Below are 20,455 nucleotides of genomic sequence, written 5' to 3'. Positions count from 1 at the left end.
TGCCACAACCCTTCAAAATAGGAAGACTGAAAAACGATGTTTTGTCAGTTTCATGGCTCCATCGTTGACTCTATGTGCTACAACAGGTTTATATGATATATATGTAATGTGGTCCATAGTAGGGTGGTGGAGTTATGCAAGAAAACTTAACAATGTGGAATACCTCAATGTCTTTATTGCTGTTGTTGAATCAAGGGTACAATGTTTAAAACATTCATCCAGTTGGAAAACTGCCCACTTGTATGACATTGGGAGTGTTTAGAGAGACTACAGAGAGTGTGTTTTGCATAGGCGTAGCGCTACACAAACAACAAGTGTCTGGTTAAACATGGAAATAAAAAAAAACATAAATTGGACACAAGGTTGTAAAAAAAAAAAAAAAAAAAAAAAAAAAATTTTAAATCCACTTTTTTAAAAAAAAAAAAAAAAAAAAAAAAAGACATTATGAATCCACTGTATTAAAAAAACAAAACAAAAAACATAAATGTCACATTAAATCACGCTTAAAAGTATTTTGGTCGAGCTCCCCTGCTCTTTTCAGGAGCGATGGAATGTGATTGTCAGACTTTTGAGCAGTAACGATCAATTTAATGCCCCGGAAAACCGTCACAATATAATCAAAGCTTGCGTCGTGCAAAAACTATGAAAGGGAATGTGCTACTTAAGACTACATCAGTGAAAAAGAAACATCACAAGTCTTAATATCATCATACTGTTGCTTTGAGGCTATCATGTACTGTACCTCAGCTGTCATAAATGTTTTCATTGCAATCATAAGGCCAGAAGAATTACATAGTGGTAAATATCCTTGTATTGTACGAGTATCTTGCTATATGCTTAGGCACCCTGGTTTTTACTTTGCATGCCCTCAATTAGAAAATTATCTCTGAGCGTAAGAATGTGCATAGAGGAAACAAAGACGTTAAAAGAGAGTCGGTTTGCCGATTTCCTACGTTATAAAACCTACAGCGTTGAAGCAGCGAAGGCATGTCGTGCACCTGCTTTTGAAGAGGAATGTCTGAAGATATTAAAGTGATCAAAAAAAGGTACAAAAAGCTACAAACCCCTCCCCCCAGCTAGAAATAGAAAAAGGACAAAACACATTAGAACATAAATAAAATGACATAAAAAGGATAATAAAAGTCATAATGGCCTTCTGAATATTCAACACTCATATCACCACCCAAATTAACTGCCTGTTGGTGAATAGTTTCTGGATACAAAAAAAAAAAAAAAAAAAAAAAGAAGCAAAAAATACCTTTTGTTATGAGTATAAAGATGTTATATAAGATACAGTATGATATTCGAACATCACATGTGCTAACATATATTACTCAGACCGTTGCTGCACTATTGGTAAAGACATAATAAAAGTGAAATCAGCTAAATTCTAGAAGTGCTTATATTTCTATCCTGAACTGGTGAACGTTGAATAAAATAGCAATGTGTGAAGCTTTTGCTTTAAATATAAATAAAAAAAGAAGAGATGGAAAATGTACTGTAACGAGGGAGAGAGAACTGATTTCACCCATCTCTTTGGAATGTGGATACTTTGAACTCGTCTGCTCTGTCTCTATCAATACTGTCGACACGGAGGACAACAGATAAATTTAATTTGTGTTTTTCTTCCGTCTTCCTAGCAGGATTAAGTAATTAGTAATAGCAATTACAAATGTCCAAATTTCACAGCATTTTGTTTCTTTTAGAAAGCAAAAAAAAAAATCATTGTGCAAAGGCACTATACGTGGCAACCGTACAAAAATATGATGCTGTTTTCGGTACAGTGCTTTGGACAGCGTCTCTCCTGTCCGTCCGTTTTTTTTCGTGGGGTCCCTCTCGGGAATGTGATCATTATTTGGTTCTTAAGACAAAGTCAAAGGAAGAGTCTTGGATTGTCGTGGTCCCCAGCTGTTTTAAGTGGCTCCTTCAAGACACTAGTGTCCCATACCTGGTGAAAAGACACAAAGCGTCAGTGGATTTATAAGTCTGCAGACAGGCGCAGGTTCATGACTCTGACCCTTGTGACACAGAAGGTCAAACTAAGCATCAAACACCACAGTGAAGTGTTGAAGTCATGCAGTTAACATGCAGCTTAAAGGACACCTGATACTATGAGATGTTTACTGCTTTTAGTAGGTCAAATCTCTTAAAAGTGTTACTCCGTTAACAAGAATGCCTTTCAGAGGGATATTTTAAGGGATGTTTGCTTGATTGACAGATTTATTACACTGTGGTGGTGGTTGCTGCTTGCTTGCCCCACTTTAGCTTCACCCACTCAGAACTAGCTCAAATTAAGATTTCCTGGCTCAAAGAGATTGACAAAATGGCACCAAACCCAAAATTAGATTTGTAAATATCCCTTAGCAAGTTTGTTTAACCAATGTCTGTCTGTCTGTTTGATCCAGACTGAAATATCTATGTAGCAACTGTCAGATGGATTTCCATGAAATTTGTACAGACATTTGTTGTCCCCAGAGGCTGAATCCTCCTGACTTTGGTGATTCCTTTTCCTCTAGTGCCACCATGAAGTTTATATTTTTGGTCATGAAATCTGGTTCTTACATTTACATCCCCCTGAGGATGAATTTTAAAAATATCGGTAATGCTGCCATCAGAGCAAAATTGGCAAAACTTTTTTGAAGGGGACAGAACGATGACATACGACAAATAAGTTTGAAATATGTGGTGATGTAGATGTAGATGTATGGTAGTATGCTAACAACATCCATATGTAATAGAGTAAAGGAATCACATTTCTGCATCGCCTTCAGATAGCACTTGAACTCAGACATAAGATGGACCTGAAGAAGTCGACTCAATCCTATCAGTGTTTACAGCTAAACTGAAACGTTGATCATGGTAAGCACAGGCTCGCATTGCTTCTAGTCTTGCATGAATGATAAATATTGAATAAAGCAGCTTCACGAGCAGACACCGAGGGGAAGTTTGAGTCGCATTTAAAGGTTTAAAATGATCTTTAGAGAGTAAGAGTTAGATTTAAATTGTATTTGGAAACAGTGATGTTAGCTGACTGAATTAATACTTCATTTTGAATTAAGAGGCCTTAAAATGTATTAAAATGTATTGTTCTAAATTGAGCACAGGCAGACAGATTTAAATTTCCAACGACACTATTTCCAAAATGGTGAACATTATTTTAGATGTTCTGTATTAGACCCAAGCATGTGGAGGGTATGAAGCTGCTAACTTGTCCAGTGTGGTGTCGAATGTCTGTAAGGTCCTGCAGCGTACTAATACTAGCAAGAAAATACAAAATCTATACAAAGCCTTTGTCATCCTCTGGGTCAGACTGTGATGGTGTGCTAATCTCCAACATACCAGCTCTTAATCTGACAAACCGGGCTGGCAGGCCTCCGAGAGGCAGGACTGTGGTCGAGTGCTTGAGTACAGCACAAGTGGACGTGTTCATGAGTGGAAAGGTCGAAAGGTTGGAGTGCCGTTGAGATGGCTGTTGAGTGGGTTTATAGAGGTGAAATCAGTGTGTGTCTATGTGTATGTGAATATGCAACGCATCATACAGACGCGTACAGAATCTCTCAAGGCCAAAGCCCCCTCTTCTGTCCCGCTGTGGGAACAAAAGGAGGAGGAGGCTGCACTCAGGTCTAATTTTAAAATAGCAAGCAATGTTTAAATGGCATCCTAATACGCTGTCGAGCAAAAGGCCAAACGGCAAACCGAAAAAGGCCGCACGGTCGGCAAAGATAGGGTCAGTTATTAGTTTTGAAACACATGGTGTTGTGTAAATCAAAGAGCTCGTGACAAGACGACTTACTTAACAGGAAGCCCCGCCTCCGTTATATGCAAAAATCCAGCTAACACCACTGGAAACGCTAAGTGGTGGGAAGCCAGTGAGGGATTACATGTTTTTTTACTGCAAACTTTTCATGGGATTTGATGGATATTTATGGGAATTAATGGGAATAAATAGGAATAAACCGGGAATTTACGGGAAGGTTGGCCCTTAACAAGAACTTAAATATAGTTGGGGGAAATATATTTTAGCATAATCTTCACAATCACAAGACTATTGAAGCAACACATTTGAGCCTGAAAAACTTAACTCATTTTGGTCATTTCAATGTTTTTACTATAAACTAAAGGATTAAAAACTCCTTTAAGGTCGAGAAAATCCCATCTTTTGGTTTCTGAGAGCAATTAGAAAAATGTAGCCTGCGGCCGAGTTAAAAACAAGGCGGTGTTTCTTTGGTTTTCGAACGTTGATATTTCGGAGCCACAAGTTCACCGACAACTGCAGTGTGCCTGCCCGCATGCCTGCCCACCCATTTGTGTGTTTTCTTGCACGCCCATTCACGAGCTTGACACTTCTGGTGGCTTGTAAAAACTCACCGTTGGCGACTGATTTGGTCTCCCCTCTGCCTGCCACCTGCAAGACACAAAGACGGGAAGGTAATAAGGCAGCAGAGACGCGGACTGATGCAGAAAGTTAGCAAACCTGCAAAGCTTACAAAGTCAAAGCAGCGAGTGCTTACAACCACTTCTGATCTCCCACCTATACAGACTCTTGAACCTATCCAGATCTCTCCTCATCATCAGTCGTTACCCTGCTCATCTTGCCTTCACTGACATCACAGCATAGCAGGGTTAACTAATGACAAGGTCGCTAACCGCTACCTTTCCTGTCCAGGGCCCTTTTTACGTCAGTGCCGACCACCGCCTGGTGCCCTCCAGCTCCAATACTTGCTGTGGCGGACCACAGCCTCCGGCCTGCACTGCAGCTGTTGGCTGCAGGAACACACCAGTACCAGAGTAGGAAAGAAGGAAGGAAGGAAGGAAGGAAGGAAGGAAGGAAGGAAGGAAGGAAGGAAGGATAGGTAGGACATCCTTGTCGTACTCTTGTGTGGTTCCACTTCTACTAAGCAGCTCTTGAAACACAGCTTTATATATGTGTAGAAATAAAGGTAAGAGGATGTATTTATGTCAGTCTTGTTTAAAAATGTGAGGTGATAACAGCGATTCAACACTTTCAAGCTGCCGTTGCGCAGCTCAGTTCAGCTCAGTTCAGCTCAGCTCAGTTCAGCTCAGCCCAGCTCAGCTCAGTTCGGCGTTTTACTTGTAAATAAATGCTGTAAACAGTTTCTCCATTAGGGCGATATAAAGTCAAGTGAAGTAGTGATTTGTGGTTGTCAGGAGAAAGAGCGGCGATGTGATACAGCCATTTGTGAAAAGCATTCAGCCCGCAGTCAGACAACAGGCGCACGGTTAAAAGTGTTTTTTTTACGACTTTACACTAAACTGTAATCTTCTGGATTTTGTTGAGTCGGCTTTAACAAGTTATGGGTGTTAATGGAGTCAACGGCGTAATCCTTTAAAATTAGCTTTACTTTGTTCGCTTTGTTCCTTTTTTATTTTACAGCACTTAGAACATCTGGCAGACATGCTTTACAAGTTTCATTCCTTAATGCCCTATGTGCATTTTGGAAAGCAACTCATGTTTATTGCTTGGTGTTTAAAATGCAAATAATTGCGTCCTCTAAAATGTCTGTGTGTGAAAGAAACTGGAGCAACACTTGCCAGAAATCACTCGAATCATGTGAACGTTTGACAGATTTGTCAAACCATAGATCTAATTTTGGACTCCTAGATATGACTGATGATTAAAATAAGCATTAGCGCCCAAACACAGCAGAACAAAGCGCAGCATTGCCAACAACACAAGAGCAAAAGAGTCGACAGCGTGACAGCAGAGCGTGAGGTCATTCTGTGATAAGTGCTTTGAAGGAAACGTGGAACAATTACTCCTTTACCTCTCCAGGCTTATTCCAGATTTAACGGTGAGGTCAACTAGCTATGAGAGTTCTTTAAAACAAAAACAAACAGAAGTTGATTAACTCCCATTGCTGAGAGACACCAGGGTCAAAATATCGTGAGATTATTTTAATATTCCTACTCCATAGCTCTAAACAGGAACGTTTTTCTTGATCGTCAACAACTGGAAAACCATGAAAAACCACGGGAAATCCTTCCAAGACCACAAACCAATTTGGCATCATTAAAACTTCATCTGGACATACTCCAGGATGTGTAATGCTCACTTGGATTTTCCCCGTAGGGTGAGACTGGCACTCTTTCTTCAAGATACCAGACAGTGAATAGCTTCAAATGAATAATAGCTACCTTGGTTGGAGAGGCGCCTTTGTTTTCCCATAGACTCCTCTTGTTGGTGACGTCAACAGGCTTCAGGTCCTGTCAGAGAGACAGCAAAGACAAAGCGTTGCATCAGCGGCGCTCAGAGTGTGGGTCAATTTGAAAATAGTCATCATATTGTGGCAAATGACAGAGTACCTGAGATGTGGAGGAGAGCTTAAGTAATGAGAGCAAAGGTTGACAGACACTATCAGGCAGAGAGGTGCTTGTCTAGAGGAGGTGGAAAATGGCTCTCACACTGTGAGTCTGAGGCAATCCTCTTAAAGACGCTTGTCACTAAATTCAGGAAAGACCTATTAATATTGTAATGCTGGATAAACGGCAAAGGCGCTCCGGTTTTTGAACTTTTTTGGCTCTTGTTTGGAAATACTCGCATACTTTCATATCCTCAGTCTGCTGTGTGTTACATTTTTGAGCCATAACCCGTGACATGGAAAGCTCTTACATAAATATTTGGGTGAAATATAGGTAGGAGTAAAGAAAAGGCATGATACACATGAGCAGGACTGAAAAAAAAAAAAGCCACTCAAGGGTGCTTTCAGTCTGCTAGCAAAGCTTATGATAAGCTTAAGATAAAATACTTAAGTGACACTGTATAACAAACTGATGCCAAGCCTATAATATCCACATGTACTGTGTCTGTACATTATGACAGATGTAAGAGTGGACTGAAGCGAGCTTGGACTGCCACCAGGTGGTGCCAGACACAACATGACTTGCTCCGTTGCATCATTTGAAAATGATTATAAAACATCTACTGTGCAGAACATGACCAGCAGTAATTGTGACATTGTCATACTGCGGGGCTGAGTACTGCAGTCTATTATGAGATGGAGCGGTGTTTGTTGGATTGAGTCAGCTGTTACAGGCTTGGATGTGTCTACTGAATTCTTCAGACAAATACACATAGATGCCCTTAAAAGTTTTAAACAAAGCAGACGTTGCATTAATGTGTCAAGTTGTGTCTCTGCTCTGACTAAAAGCAGACACATCACTTAAAAGCCCTTCAATGTAACATAAACAAAAAATATCTTAAAGGACCAGTGTGTAAGATTTAGTGACATCTATTGGTCTAGTTCCTAATTGCAAACCCTTTGCCACACCCTTTTCTCCCAAGCCTGAAGGAAAAAACTATAGTGGCCAAGTGTTTCGTTTGTCCATTCTGGTCTACCGTACAAACATTCAACATGGCGGACTCCATGGAAGAGGACCTGCAGTGTCTAAGGTAACAAAAACATAAAAAAGGAAGAGGACCTGCAGTGTCTAAGGTAACAAAAACATAAAAAAATCGTATTTTCAGGTGATTGTGCATCTTGAAAACATAGTTCTGTATATTACATTCAGTTTCTGCCATGTTCTGTAAATAAATTTGACACACCGGACCTTTAAAGCCCCTTCAGACTTTAAGTATTCGTCTGTAACGTTTTACATTCATGACGACTAATAATAATTTAAAAAAAAACATCTTAAAAGTATTTCTGAAGAGTTTAACTCAGCTAATCTGCTTCTTCAGGATTGTCTGGGTGTGGTTCGACCAGATCTGTCCAAATGACCCACGAACTGACATCATAGTCTGATTCAAATGTTGTCAAACTGTACTAAGTCCCGCCCACTTCAAACCAGTTAGAAAAACACAGAAGAACAGAAATCTCTCATGTGAAATAACCAAAGCTATTTAACTTGGGTTAGGGTTAGACCCCGTCGCTTATCGTGGCAAGATGATGAGGAAAATATTTAAAGTCAATGTGTAGAGAGATAAACTTAATTAGTTAAAACAGATTGATTACAGTAAATCTACACAAAGAGGTCAATAAACCCAACTGCGTCTGCTCTGTAGCAGTTTTTTTTAAGCATTTCTCTGCAGGGCCTTGAGCTGTACAGTACATGTACTGTACTTCCTGGCAGTAGTGACGGGTTGCTACGGTGACGACCTACCGCTGGCCTTCCTCCTGACGTTTTGCCGCTCTCAGGGGTTTTATTCAGCCAGTCGTTGATGCGGCCCGCCACGCCTGTCTTCATCACAGCTGCTTCCTGTTTAGATAGGGTCAAAGGTCAGCTAAGCCTTGTCGTCATCGTAAAAGGGGCCAAGCAGGAAGTGCCAGTGAATTGGGCTCTTTCCTCTCTCTGCTCTCATCACTCAGACACACAACGTTTCATTCACTTTCTCCCATCCTCCACCACCTCGTCTTTTACCTTGAACGTGCTCCCACCACTTCCAGGTGAGCTGAACACGTTGCCTTTCTCCCACATGCTCTTGATGCTTCGTATGCTGTCGGTGACCATGGGCAGATCAACCGCTCCGGAGCGAGGGGATCGAGACTCCTTGTTCTCTCTCTGCTGAGACAAAGTGGTGGGTTTAAGCTGGTAAACAACAGGGATGGCTGTTCTGATCAAAACCTCAGATACCTGTCTGTTTTGTTAAAAAAACTCTCATAGGCTAACAATAGCAGAGTCTTCACAGTGCATTGAGAAACATTAGTGTTGATTTGCGCATAAATCAACAGAAATCAGGCTGGGTATGAAGCCACACTTATTCTGACTTTATGTTTGCTGTTTAGGACACAGCATACATACTTTTCAGCATCTTTCAGGTATAAAAATGGCAGCCAGAACTCATGTATTTGGGTACCAAGATCTGCAAATTGATTTTTGGCAGTTTTATATGTAACTGACTGATCTGTCTCAGTCTTTTTGTTCACATCCGATGTGAAACTGTCCTTCATGTTGTTGAAGTCACATCCAGGATAACTTCAGCCCCATTATCTGACTGTGACACCAGAGATTCTTTTATTGGGATCCAACAATACTCTTTATTAGACAATAAAAGAAGAATTATGATTTTTTAAAGATAGAAGATGAGTACGTTAAGGTTGGTAAATACTTGGATAAAGTAAGGGAGAGGAGGAAAAACACCTTTTTTATGAGGATATAAACTTAAAGTAATTATCTTCTATTTGATATACAACATTTGCATAAACATATGTCATTTTAAAGTTTAAAGAAGTACATATCATATCATAACCAGTGTTGTAGTCAAGAAAATGAAAATGAGTCAAGTTATTAGAAGTTTTGACTCCAATCCCAGTGATGATGCTAACTGCAGTTTTTTGTCCTGTCCTCTTTGTCTGAGACTGAGACAAGACAAAGTAAAATGTAGATGACTTCATTTCAAGACAATGACATTCAAAAAATGCTAAATGCAAATCTCGAGTACGACAACACTGATCATAACTGATGTTTTTGTGTATGTGGTTACTGTGAGAGGTGCTTCTGGAGTTTGATATATTGCTTCCTCTTGTAATCCTAAGTGGGACAAGCCGAATGTTTTGCTTGACACAGAAATAAAAACTACAGAGTCAACCTCACCACTAATGTGGATGCAGCGCTGCCTGTCTTTTTGCTTTTTTACAGTGGAGTAAATGCTAACCTGAGCAGCCGAGGTGTACTGCTCCAGCCTGTTGTCTATCTTGGACACCACAGGAGAATGAGACATCTTCACTGAGCTGCTGGGCAGAAACAAACAGTTAGTATACGCAGCATGGGGCCACTTTGAATATTATACACAGTGCGGGTATTTCATGTTTAGTGCCTTGAGAGAGGACACTTCCCCCCAAGTGGGAATTAAAACTTCAACATTTTTCTAGTTCAACAAATGAGGACTGCGAGGCGTCCCTGCTCAACTTTACGGTTTTGTTTTTACCTTTTCTGTGCCGACTTGTTCAGGAACTCTGCCCTCTCTCCAATCTGTTGAGAAAGGTTATTAGAGCTCTAGGTTAATTAATATTGCAGTAATGTTCCACACATGCAAACATCACATGCAACATTTTCCTTTCACCCTTCACTAACCTCAAAACAGATGTTCAACCCAACCCTCCTCTTAATTTCCACGCTTCTATCGCTTCTTTATTGTTTGTATGAGTAGTGTCATTGTAAAAGCGGCTCCTGACGGGAGTTCATACGTCAGTATGATCCTGTATTAAGTAATTACCGCTCCTTATATGATTCATAACTTAAATAGCATTATGTACTTAACTTTCTTGCCAATAATCACTGAACTACAGTAGTATCTTTTTTTGCCTTCATGTGTTTAATAAGCTGGATTCTCCTGACCAGCAACACACAATATAACTGATTGTTCCCTCCGTGTGCAAAATGTTCTGAAAGACATGCACACACATGCACAAAAACACACACAGAAAAAACACAGCAAGTATTTTTTTTCCCCTCCCGTATCTCTGCCGCTGGACTGTGGGAATCTCAGAGGATTGTTTATCATATACGTAAAAAAAAAAAGAGAGAGGGCAACACATGTTCCTTAGACGCTCACAAAAAAACTCTTTAAACAGACAAAAGAAGAAAGTGCAGAAAAAGCTCCCTCCCTGTGAAAAAGGACCTTGCGCTCGCCTGCTACCGAATGTGGGAGTTCCCAAAATACTCCCCGACAGGAAATTCCCCATTCTCAGATGCGTTTTAAAGAGCTGTAGCCATTCGAACGCAGTTACAGTAATCCTGTTAACCCTAATCGCTTCCCTGCACCCCCATTCTGTCCCTCTGTCCTTCTCTTTTAGAGAACACTGTACTTTTTATCTACAGTACAGAGCAGGGTTACGCTGCTTTACTGCTGATAGCGTGTAGGCGAGCTCCTGGGACTTCGTGTCCCACTGGGAGGTTATTGCTGATAGTGAGGTATATATTTCTCTATGTTTTAGTGTAACAGGAGCCACAATACGGCAGCTATTGGGCAGCAAAACACATGAAATATATTGTCAATGGCATGTACGCAGTTTGACAGGAAAACGTTAAAATGGGTCTCTTGTACCAGTGGCAACACTTATGAAGACAGATAAAGTTAGCGATGGGCTAAAATGAGAGTAATTATTGGATTTACATTCACTAAGTGACCAAAAACACAACTCCAAGTGATCGCTAAGGTTGTGAATGGACGACGTATGCGCAACGTCACCTACGGGTTTCAGGCGAGACGTTTTGAAACTGTTAGTTTGCAGTCTTGCCCCTTCTGCGCACCCAAAAATGGGCAAAGACATGGATCATCGATGGCTGAATGACACGTGGTTGCTGAAACAAGCCCGAACAGCACCCGTCTGTCAATGAATGAGTACCTACACCCTTAATTATGCATAACTTCAAGCTTTAATATAATTTGAACAGGTGAATTATATAAAAATTCACCCTCAGTACAGTTGTCATGAACAAATTAGCTATAGAGACCAAAACTGTTTTTTGTACCAGGCTGTAAACATGTTTATTTCTGCTGTGAAGTTGGACATTTTAACATGGGGACTTATGGAGACCGACTCGTTCTACAAGCAACCTCAAGCGGAAATTCTGACACTTCTGCATTGGCTTCACTTCACAGCCACGTTACTGCTTGATAAAAGAGCGTCTTTTGTTGTTATTGTATCAACTTTATCAGGTGTTATTATATGTATATATGTATATATATATGTATGTATATATATATATATAATATAAAGAAAAGTATTAAAACTGTCTATACACCTAAAAGCAGTTATCTCAGATGCGAAATGGTTCTCCTGTTCAAAAAGTTGGAAGACAACTAAAACAACACAAACACAATGCAACTATATTATGACCTGTCATAATATATATAGTACACAGCACAATGTGTAGTGTATGAAACATAAAACAGCCCACACACAGGTGAACACACATGTACCTACAGTGAACATGATCACAAAGTAAAGCCGTGTCTTGAGTGCAGCGGGATGAAGAATTAGAGATTAGATTACAGAACTGACCACAAAGAAATAAAGTACTTGATTCTAGCACAATCAGAGCTGACACACTATTACAGTCAAACCTTCAGTCTGGAGTCTCACCGGGACATGCCAGATGGATATTACTGCTAACTGTCACTAATTAGATTTTCTCCACTGGCTGAAAATCCCCCTCGATTTTCAGTATGTGGGAGTTGGCTTTTGGCAACACTGCAAACATTTATTCACATTTGAGTTGATTAAACGTTCCTTCACCGTGACAACCATTTATCTTTGGACGAGGTGGAGAGGGGCACGCAGCGGGTTGATTCTGGTTGCATTTCACAGTGCAATGTTTCTTGTGACAAACAGGTTAACAAATCAGCAGAATCTCAAAAGCGAACAGTGATATAAAATACAGAGAAATCTGACAGGAGCTGACTTTTTTCCCCTCAGAGTTCAGCGAGGCTTTTTTTTGTATTTATGGACACTTTCATCTCAGTCAGATAACACTTCATGCAGAGAACTAAAAGAGGTGAGAGGGGCAGATGCGGGTCATCTGGCACTTAATCTCTCCAAATATTTTGAATATTTAGCTCGAGCTTTGCTGCACTGCCGGATGAGTGGGATTTGCAGGTTGTTGTAGAACTGTTAATATTGACTCCATTATGCTGACAACTGTGCTGGAGAGGATACAACTACAGAGAGAGAGAGAGAGACACAACACAGGCAGAGTGCTTTATAGTTATAACTGTTTAAAGTACTGAACTGAATAATTGGCTGTTCGCTTGAGCTGCTTAGCAACCGTAACTAGGCAGCGACAGCATGAGAGTGTAGTAAGAGCAATATTCAACATCTTTTTAATTTTTCAAAAGCTTTCAAAAACCAAAAACACCAGAACAAAAATGTCTTTTTTTTTACAGCGTGCAGCTTTAACATAAGCTAAAATACATAACATAAGCATATAGTCTACAATAGTAACTGAACATTTAATTATCTTACTAATTTATGGGGGCTAGAAAGTTATCAGACATTTACTGTGCAGGCCTGGTATTATTAATTCTAGCAGCCCTGCCCTGATCTTTATTGGATTTGGCAGCCAAACATTTACTTTAAGACATAAAAAGTCTGATTTTACATGATTCCCAATCAATTTTACACTTACGCCTATTATGTTTACTGTTGAGGTTGTAGTTTGCGGTAGTGTTAGACGTTTATTTTATTATATCGAGGGGTGAGAGCTGAGACATGTAGCTTTAGCCTCATGTCTTTTAGCTCATCGAGTGGCTATCCTCAGGTGGAGCAATCTCCATGTTACAAAGGATCAGTCATTACCAGGGTTCGATTTTAACCTGTGGCTTTTTTGCCGCATGTCATCCTATCTCTCTCCCTTCCCGCTCTTCAGCTGCTCACTTTCTAACAGAGCTAGCTCCATCTGAAACTGCCAGCAACAATTGTCATTTCAGAACAGAACTGGATCACTTGACATCAAGGACAAGGAGACACGCTCCTGATGCCGGGCAGAAGTAGGAGGTTAAAAAATGTCAGACTGACCTTCAGAGAGGAGCCTCGAGGGCTGACACACTTGAAGGGTCTGTCCTCCCCGTCCATAGTGTCTTCCACCTTCTGTCTCTTCTCAGCTGCCTCTGCTCTCCTCCTTTCAATTTCCTCCTTCATCTTCCTCTTCTCCTCCTGACAAAGACAGATGTGTTAAGAGTCAGGGGCACTCCAGCAGACAGAAATTAGAAAGAAATTAAGTAACAATCCTTGTCATCTCTCGCGTTGACGGCGGAGAAAGCTGCTTTCTGTTGATTCACTTGAAACATATGTAGGTGGCGCTCTGTTCTTTGCCAGCCCAACCATGCTTGATATTGCTGCTCATGCTGACTGCCCAGTCATCTTGTATTTACTCTAAACAAACCACCGTTGCTGCTGGAAACCTAAAACACGTTTCATGTGCACCAGCGGATTTTGCCTGGGAACGAACTAACAAGCCCAGAGGGTTTGGACTGGCATCATCTTTCAAGAAGAGGGGATAAAGTTTAATGTAACAGAGAGAAATGTATTTATATTATAGATTAGGTCGGCAACATTACAGACAAGCAACAATTAGGAATGCATCCAACCTGGACACAATAGATATGTACCACTTTCTAGTTGGTTTACCTACTTTATCTAATGAAGCAGGTCAGGAACTAATTACATTACTCAGAGAAAATTCTTATTTACAGTGATTGCCAGCCTCAGGAAAAAAGAAAAGCACGAGACATGCAGACTATCAACAGTTTTTGTACAATTAATGTATGAATCATTTGTACTGTATTCAGAAGAGGACTGGTGCTTGGCAGTATATCAGCCCTCTCCAGCAGCCTTGTCTTGGTTAATTAGTCTCTATGTATCTCTGGGCCATCTTTTAATTACAAACCAAAAGGCCTCATTAACATCACACAAGAGGAGAAGAACAGGGGCAGATAGCAAGAGATGGGCCGCCACATTCGGAGCCAAGATCAACAAAGAAGACCAATCATGGTAATGGAGGTCCTTCGGAGCGAGCGCGCGAAAGAATAAAAAAGGGATTGTGTGGTTGAATACAGATGTGAACAACAACGTAGGAAGGCGCAGGTTATCACATTTGAGATACGCGAGGATGAGGTCATCATAAGTGGAGGAAGAAGGAATGACATACGTGAGTTACGAATGGGAGACCCACATCGGTTCGGTCATGATAACAGTGAAGTATGGAGAGATAACGTCACGGCGGCGCTAGTATGAGTGTGATGAATGTGTTTCGGGCTCGCACACATGTAAAGGCTAAATCAGCATGAAAGTGGGGGTGTGAAAAACAAGGAAAGAGGAGGTGGGTTGTGAACTTTAAAGAACGAGAAGAGATGAGAGGAATAAATGAGAGACCAGCTTAAAGTCTACAAAAATACATGTTTTGTTTAAATATAATTATATTTGGTTAAAACTGTGATCACAACAAGGAGAAAAGTACATTTTTAATGATTCTTCTGCAGCATTACTGTCCTCCAGTGGGTGTGATTTCTGTGTTTTAGCTGATGTGAGTGCTGGTAATTTAATTTGTGCAATATCTGTGTCGGTGGGAACGAAACATTAAGTCACTTCAGTTTCAGTAATATGTTACTTATTAATATCTTCTCCGTATGTTACTCTGTACGCTACTATTAATAGGAGTACTGCTATTTCCTATCACCACAATTGGATCCATGCGAGAGACAGCTAATGCCAGCTAGAACCGCTGTTTTCTATCATGTAGAGCGAATCCAGCACTGAGTGTGCGGGAGAAGGAGCTTGTAAATGTCTCAGCAGTTGCTGAAATAACATGAACAAAAAGTAACATCCAGCAAACTAAACTAACTAGGTCATTTACTTTGCTGATACACACTTTTCTTGACATCCAAACAGTACAATGATGTGTTGAGTGGTTGGAAAGGGACAGATGTCTTGAATTGCTAATGGCACATAACCAAACATGTTCTGTATTAACATTTGTGCTCTGGTTAGCAGTGCACCATGGAAGCTGTCAGTCAACAGCTGTACCCACACAGATGTTTTCACAAAAATACACCTGCAGTATCAGTATAGTTTAGATTTCTTTTTACAAAAAGACTTAAGTCATCAAGAAGAAACTGGAGGGAGAATAGTAAATAAGGAGAACTGATCAAACTACATTCATAAACCCTCTCTCCTACCTCCTCTCTGGCTTTCCTCTCCGCCTCCTCCTGCTTCTTCTGCCTCTCCTCCTCCTCCAGCACCTTCCTCCTCTCCTCCCTCTTTCTCTTCAGCTCCTCCAGCTCGGCTTCGGCCTCTTGCTGCTTCTGCCTCATCCTCTCGAACTCCTCGCTCTCCGCGTCGTCGCGGCGGCGCTTCAGCTCCTCCAGCTTGCGCTCTGCCTCCAGGCGGGCAGCGTCGTCCTGGTCGTCACCCGCGGACACCTCGGGGGAACGTACGCTGCCGCGACTGGGACGGACACACAGACACGGGTTAGAGCACAAACGCAGATCACAACACAAACAAAGGCAGTGTAAGTAGGACACGCAGCCGGTTGACATACAGGTCAACGCTTGACATTTGATACAAACTGAATATTTAAACATTCACTTCAAGGATTTGTATCTTTCATGGACAAGCAAACATACACGGACAAAAACAATCACCTCTGCAAAGTTAAAATTAGAGCACATCTCAAGTTTCATCCACAGTATTGACTGTACATAAGCCATACAGGTTCAAGGTCTGCTACTGAATTCTGAACAAAAACAGCTTGTTTGTTTGAAATTCTGAGCCAGATATTCTTTTCAATTATTTTGGAGGTGCCTCAGGCAATACCTCCATGCTTTCATACCGGAGCTGGAGCGACAAACAATAAATGTCAGACTGCAACATTAATAAGTTCCTGTCTGCTTAAACTGGCCCTGTTCAGCATACGCAAACACTGTGAAGTGTTACAACAAATATGAAGATTTCTCCTCTACAGTCTGCATTAGTACACTTCAGGAACTGCAGGACTTATTTAGCATCCTGTGTTTAACTGTTATGCTGTCAGTCATTTGTTATCACGGGAATATGTGTCTTTTCCTCTTCCTTTTGGATATCTTACTTTCTAAAGCGAGCTTAGTGACATGGAGCTTTGGTTGTTAAGTAGTTTGATCTTCTCAACTGACTGTTGAGAACAAGAATATTAAGTTACTGCAGTACTTTTCCACAAACTGGTCAAGTGTAGACAGGCACTGATGTTGCCCAATATCAGTTTCATAAAGCAGTATTGCTATTTCTTCATCGTAATATTTTAACTGCCAATATTTCGGCATTTGGGATTTCTGTGTGTCATCCATCACTGTTAAATTAGCTTGGCAATAAAAGCATCATCATTTTTTCAAAAAGGAGGAACAAACTACTTGAAGCTACTTTTGAAGCATGTCTGCAAGTTGAAACATATTTCTCTCATGGTGCATTTAGACAGGATCGATGTCTTGTTTTTGTCGTTGCCAGGCGCTCGCTCACCCTCATTCACTGTTTGTGTCTGTCGACCAACACTCGCTTTCTCACTCTCCCTCTGGACACAAACCAAAGAAAACTTCTTCATGTCATTATTTTACAACGTTAATTGCGAGTCACACACAGATTTTAAAACTGAAGTCAGACGCACAAACGGCAGAGAGAATCCACTCAATAACATTTTTTAAAAAACACCCTATGCAAAACAGCCAAAAGCGAAGAACGTTAACTACGTAGCATATTTACACATTTAGAAGCACCTAAACCGAGGAAAATGACCAACTCTGAGCAAGTCTACCGGGCAACGCGCTCCAGGTGGGGTAAGATGTTGCGTGGATGATGGACCAAAACAGTGTCACGCCCACCACGTGACAGAGATGTACCCAGTGGGGTTGCGGGGTGACTGTGGAGGTTTGACCGGTCTGTTTGGTGGTCGTAGCGTGATGTCGGGCTGCGTTTTTCAAAAAGTTGGATCCAATGTAACGTGTTGCAGCCTACACCGCTGCAGCCAAAACGCACTAGCCCCACTCTGTGTAATGAGTACTAGCCAAGTGGGAAAACACTGTGGGAAAATATTGTATTCTGGCTGTAACATTCATTTTCATGAATCTAGAAAAAACATTGGCATATTGGGACATGTACTTTCATGAGTGTTGCTGAAACCAGTTTCTTAAATTATTCATCAGGCCTGACTCTCCCATGTTTGGCCTCAGTGGAAACCAGTGATGTGTGTTGTTGTGTCTGTGTACCTGAGGGTCCTCTCAGGTTTCCTGTGCTGTTTGGGAGCCGCCTCCTCTTCGTACAGCCCTCCGTTCTGCTTCCCCTGCTCCTCCCTCTCCTCTCTGGCCCTGCCTCTCTCGTCCACCTGCGCAGAAAACAACCACATAGGGAGGGGGGGTGAACGGTGAACAAAGATTTCGATTGGCTGGGCAGGCCGAGTGGGCGTTGTCTTGACATGTGACATGACGGGATGTCAAACGAGAGCACACCCTGAACAAAATAACACAGAACATCACATAACACAGCGTCCACTCCAGAATTAGTACTGAGACGGGATTAACTAACATGTGATCACCATGGGAGTGTCTCCAGCTGTATATTCTCAGTCTCTGCCTGTTAACCATCATCAAAAACATGATTCAACTTTTGTAGATTATAATCATTATGTGTCTAAGCCCAATATGTACACAGCCAGTCAAAACCCTATATATTATTAAGCATATTTGCCTATCACTTTTAACATTATAGAGATTGCTTATTAATATGTAATTACTTTAATTAGATCTCAGAGAGACTAGAGAAACAGATCACAGTTAAATGTCTTTATCTTAGCGGGGGAAGTACAGAGAAACACAAAGTGTCTTTGAGTGCTGTTGTTTCCACTACGGCATGTTGAAACTGAGATGAGCTCTGAGGCCAGACAGACCTCGACTGACTAGAAAGGGTGATCTGTTTGTGCAAGAAAAGGCTGAGCAAGAAATCAAGGTGGAAAGTGTTCACTTCAGCAGTGTAGACAAAAGTTTGGGAGGCATGGCTAATGGGCTAAATTGAAAGCCAGAGCTCACAGGCTCGCTTGGATCTTTAAAAAAAAAAAATACTGAATTTGTATTAGTACAAATACATTTGGGATTTGTAGTTCATCAGGTCATAGACATTTTATTTGGACTTTGGCCTAGTGTGACTGGAAGTGTACACATGATATGAAGGCTCAGTGATCTCCTCATAATCCCCCTCTGCAGTGAACACACTTATTATTTTAAATTACATGATGTTCCTCTGCTGCAGTGACTTCTTCTTGGAGTGGAGTCTGTGTAATAAATGTTGCTGCTCTCATAGCTGAGGTGGAAGACATGCAGAAAAAAAAAAAAACACAGTGACCACTCTGTGACGGTTAGCATTAACCTTATCGAAAATCTCACTGCGTGGTTGTAAACCGCGCCTCGGTTACCAGCAGCTCACAAACCACACTGTGACGACGAGAGGTGTCTGGGCAATTTCAGCGTCTGGCTCCGACATAAATCACAACAAGATGAGAGAGAATTTTTTTTTGGGGGTGGTTTATTCTTTAAAGATTTCTGTTTACACGACTAGTGAAAGATGCTGAAGTTACCCAGAGATATTTTCTGTGCTGTGCATCACACCTCTACTGAAAATCTTACCACATGTATGATACCTCATTATCCTGTGAGTGCAGTATCTCAGCTACCTCATTGTCCTCTTCAGTGTCATTTCTGAGTGTCATAGACTCGTAATCTACATAATCATCCTCAGGTACCTCCTCAGGTGCTACTACATCCTCCTCAGCATCCTCTGAGTTTGTTGACTTGGCCTTGTTTGAACTCTCACTGACTACTGAATGTGTTTCTTCTTCTTCAGCGAGTTCCTATGACAAAAAGTTTATAGCAGTTCTTTGAAAGAAAGATCAAGGATGTGTATCAAGAAGTCAATGAATCAATAAAAATACCTCGCTAGGTTCTTCAGTTGATTCCTACAAGAACAAGCATCACATTCGAAGGGACGGTCAGCTACAAGAAAATATAATAAATGGTCAAAATAACAAGAATGAGCAGGTGACTCACCTGTTCTCTCAAGTAAGACCTTCTCGGTTTGTCCTCCACCACTTCCACTTTCTGCTCCTCCTCTCCATCTACCCCCTCCTCTTCTTCCTCTCCCCCCTCAGGAGCAGCCTCTTCTTCCTCCCTCGGCTCCTCTCGCTCCTTCTCCCCTCTGCTTGAGCCGTACGTCTCTGTCTTCTCCTCTTCGTCCTCATTGTCACGGTAACGACCCCTGCGCCAGGAGGATGGCCTCTCCTCTTCTGCGTTGTTTTTCTCCGTGGCGACGCTGTCGTTGCCCTCGGTCACGGTCGGGTCCAGCTGCCTCTGTCTCTCCAGCGCCTCCTTCATGCGTCTCTGCCGTCTCTCCTCGCGTTTGGCCATGCGCTCCTGCAGGGCTTGGTCATCGTCGTCACCGCCGCCTCCTCCATAAGAGCTGCTCACAGTCTCTGTGACACTAGGAGGAGAGAGAGGAGACAAACATCTCACTGTGTGGTCTTTGTTAATGAGGAAGAAGCATTGAGGTCAGAGCAATATACGTCAGCGGTTAAGAAAATGTGGGCAGGGAATGCATAATATTATCTCGCCTGATCAAGGCCTTCCATAGTTTTTTAACTGTGATGCTGAATGAGCTTTAGCTGAATGTACAAGACAAAAAGAGCAAAAGATGACATAGATCTCTGACATGAAACACAATGGAAAAGGACTCAAAAACTCAACAAAAGCATAGCCAAGTAAAAGATTCTTGAAATTTTTGGGACATCATTATCTGACTGACTGTGACTGTGACGCTGACCACTGATACCAAAGAAATGTGCTAAAATAGCATATATGCTCAAGCAAAAACTTTATCTGTGTTGCGAAAAGAACAAAATGAAATTCTGTGAAAGGAAAGTTTACAGACAGTGTCTGCTCCATTGACTACTGACAATTGTCAGTGCTTAAGCCAATATGTTGAGA

At 41.4% G+C, this 20,455-nt stretch overlaps 1 protein-coding gene across 11 annotated transcripts in view; it reads right to left on the bottom strand.

The window, feature by feature from the left end:
• Positions 1-155: 155 nt before the first annotated feature.
• The window catches only part of cald1a (caldesmon 1a), a 58,283-nt gene continuing 37,983 nt past the window's right edge, over positions 156-20,455 (bottom strand). For 4 of the 11 annotated variants that reach the window (XM_027272109.1, XM_027272111.1, XM_027272110.1 and 1 more), the window contains exons 4-16: positions 19,523-19,952; positions 19,408-19,431; positions 19,117-19,326; positions 17,693-17,808; positions 15,638-15,905; positions 13,479-13,616; positions 9,887-9,930; positions 9,614-9,692; positions 8,380-8,523; positions 8,122-8,217; positions 6,157-6,225; positions 4,369-4,405; positions 156-1,948 (exon numbers count right to left, since the gene is read on the bottom strand). In XM_027272109.1, the coding sequence (XP_027127910.1) occupies positions 1,935-1,948; positions 4,369-4,405; positions 6,157-6,225; positions 8,122-8,217; positions 8,380-8,523; positions 9,614-9,692; positions 9,887-9,930; positions 13,479-13,616; positions 15,638-15,905; positions 17,693-17,808; positions 19,117-19,326; positions 19,408-19,431; positions 19,523-19,952 (1,669 nt within the window). In that variant the 3' untranslated portion in view covers positions 156-1,934. Of the gene's footprint in view, positions 1,949-4,368; positions 4,406-5,786; positions 5,839-6,156; positions 6,226-8,121; positions 8,218-8,379; positions 8,524-9,613; positions 9,693-9,886; positions 9,931-13,478; positions 13,617-15,637; positions 15,906-17,692; positions 17,809-19,116; positions 19,327-19,407; positions 19,432-19,522; positions 19,953-20,455 lie in introns of all 11 variants that reach the window. The other 7 variants (XR_003461257.1, XM_027272114.1, XM_027272113.1 and 4 more) reach the window with 7 other exon arrangements.

The sequence above is a fragment of the Larimichthys crocea genome, chromosome XX (assembly GCF_000972845.2).
Source record: "Larimichthys crocea isolate SSNF chromosome XX, L_crocea_2.0, whole genome shotgun sequence".
Lineage (NCBI taxonomy): Eukaryota > Metazoa > Chordata > Actinopteri > Sciaenidae > Larimichthys > Larimichthys crocea.
This window is presented reverse-complemented; position numbering and strand designations above follow the sequence as displayed.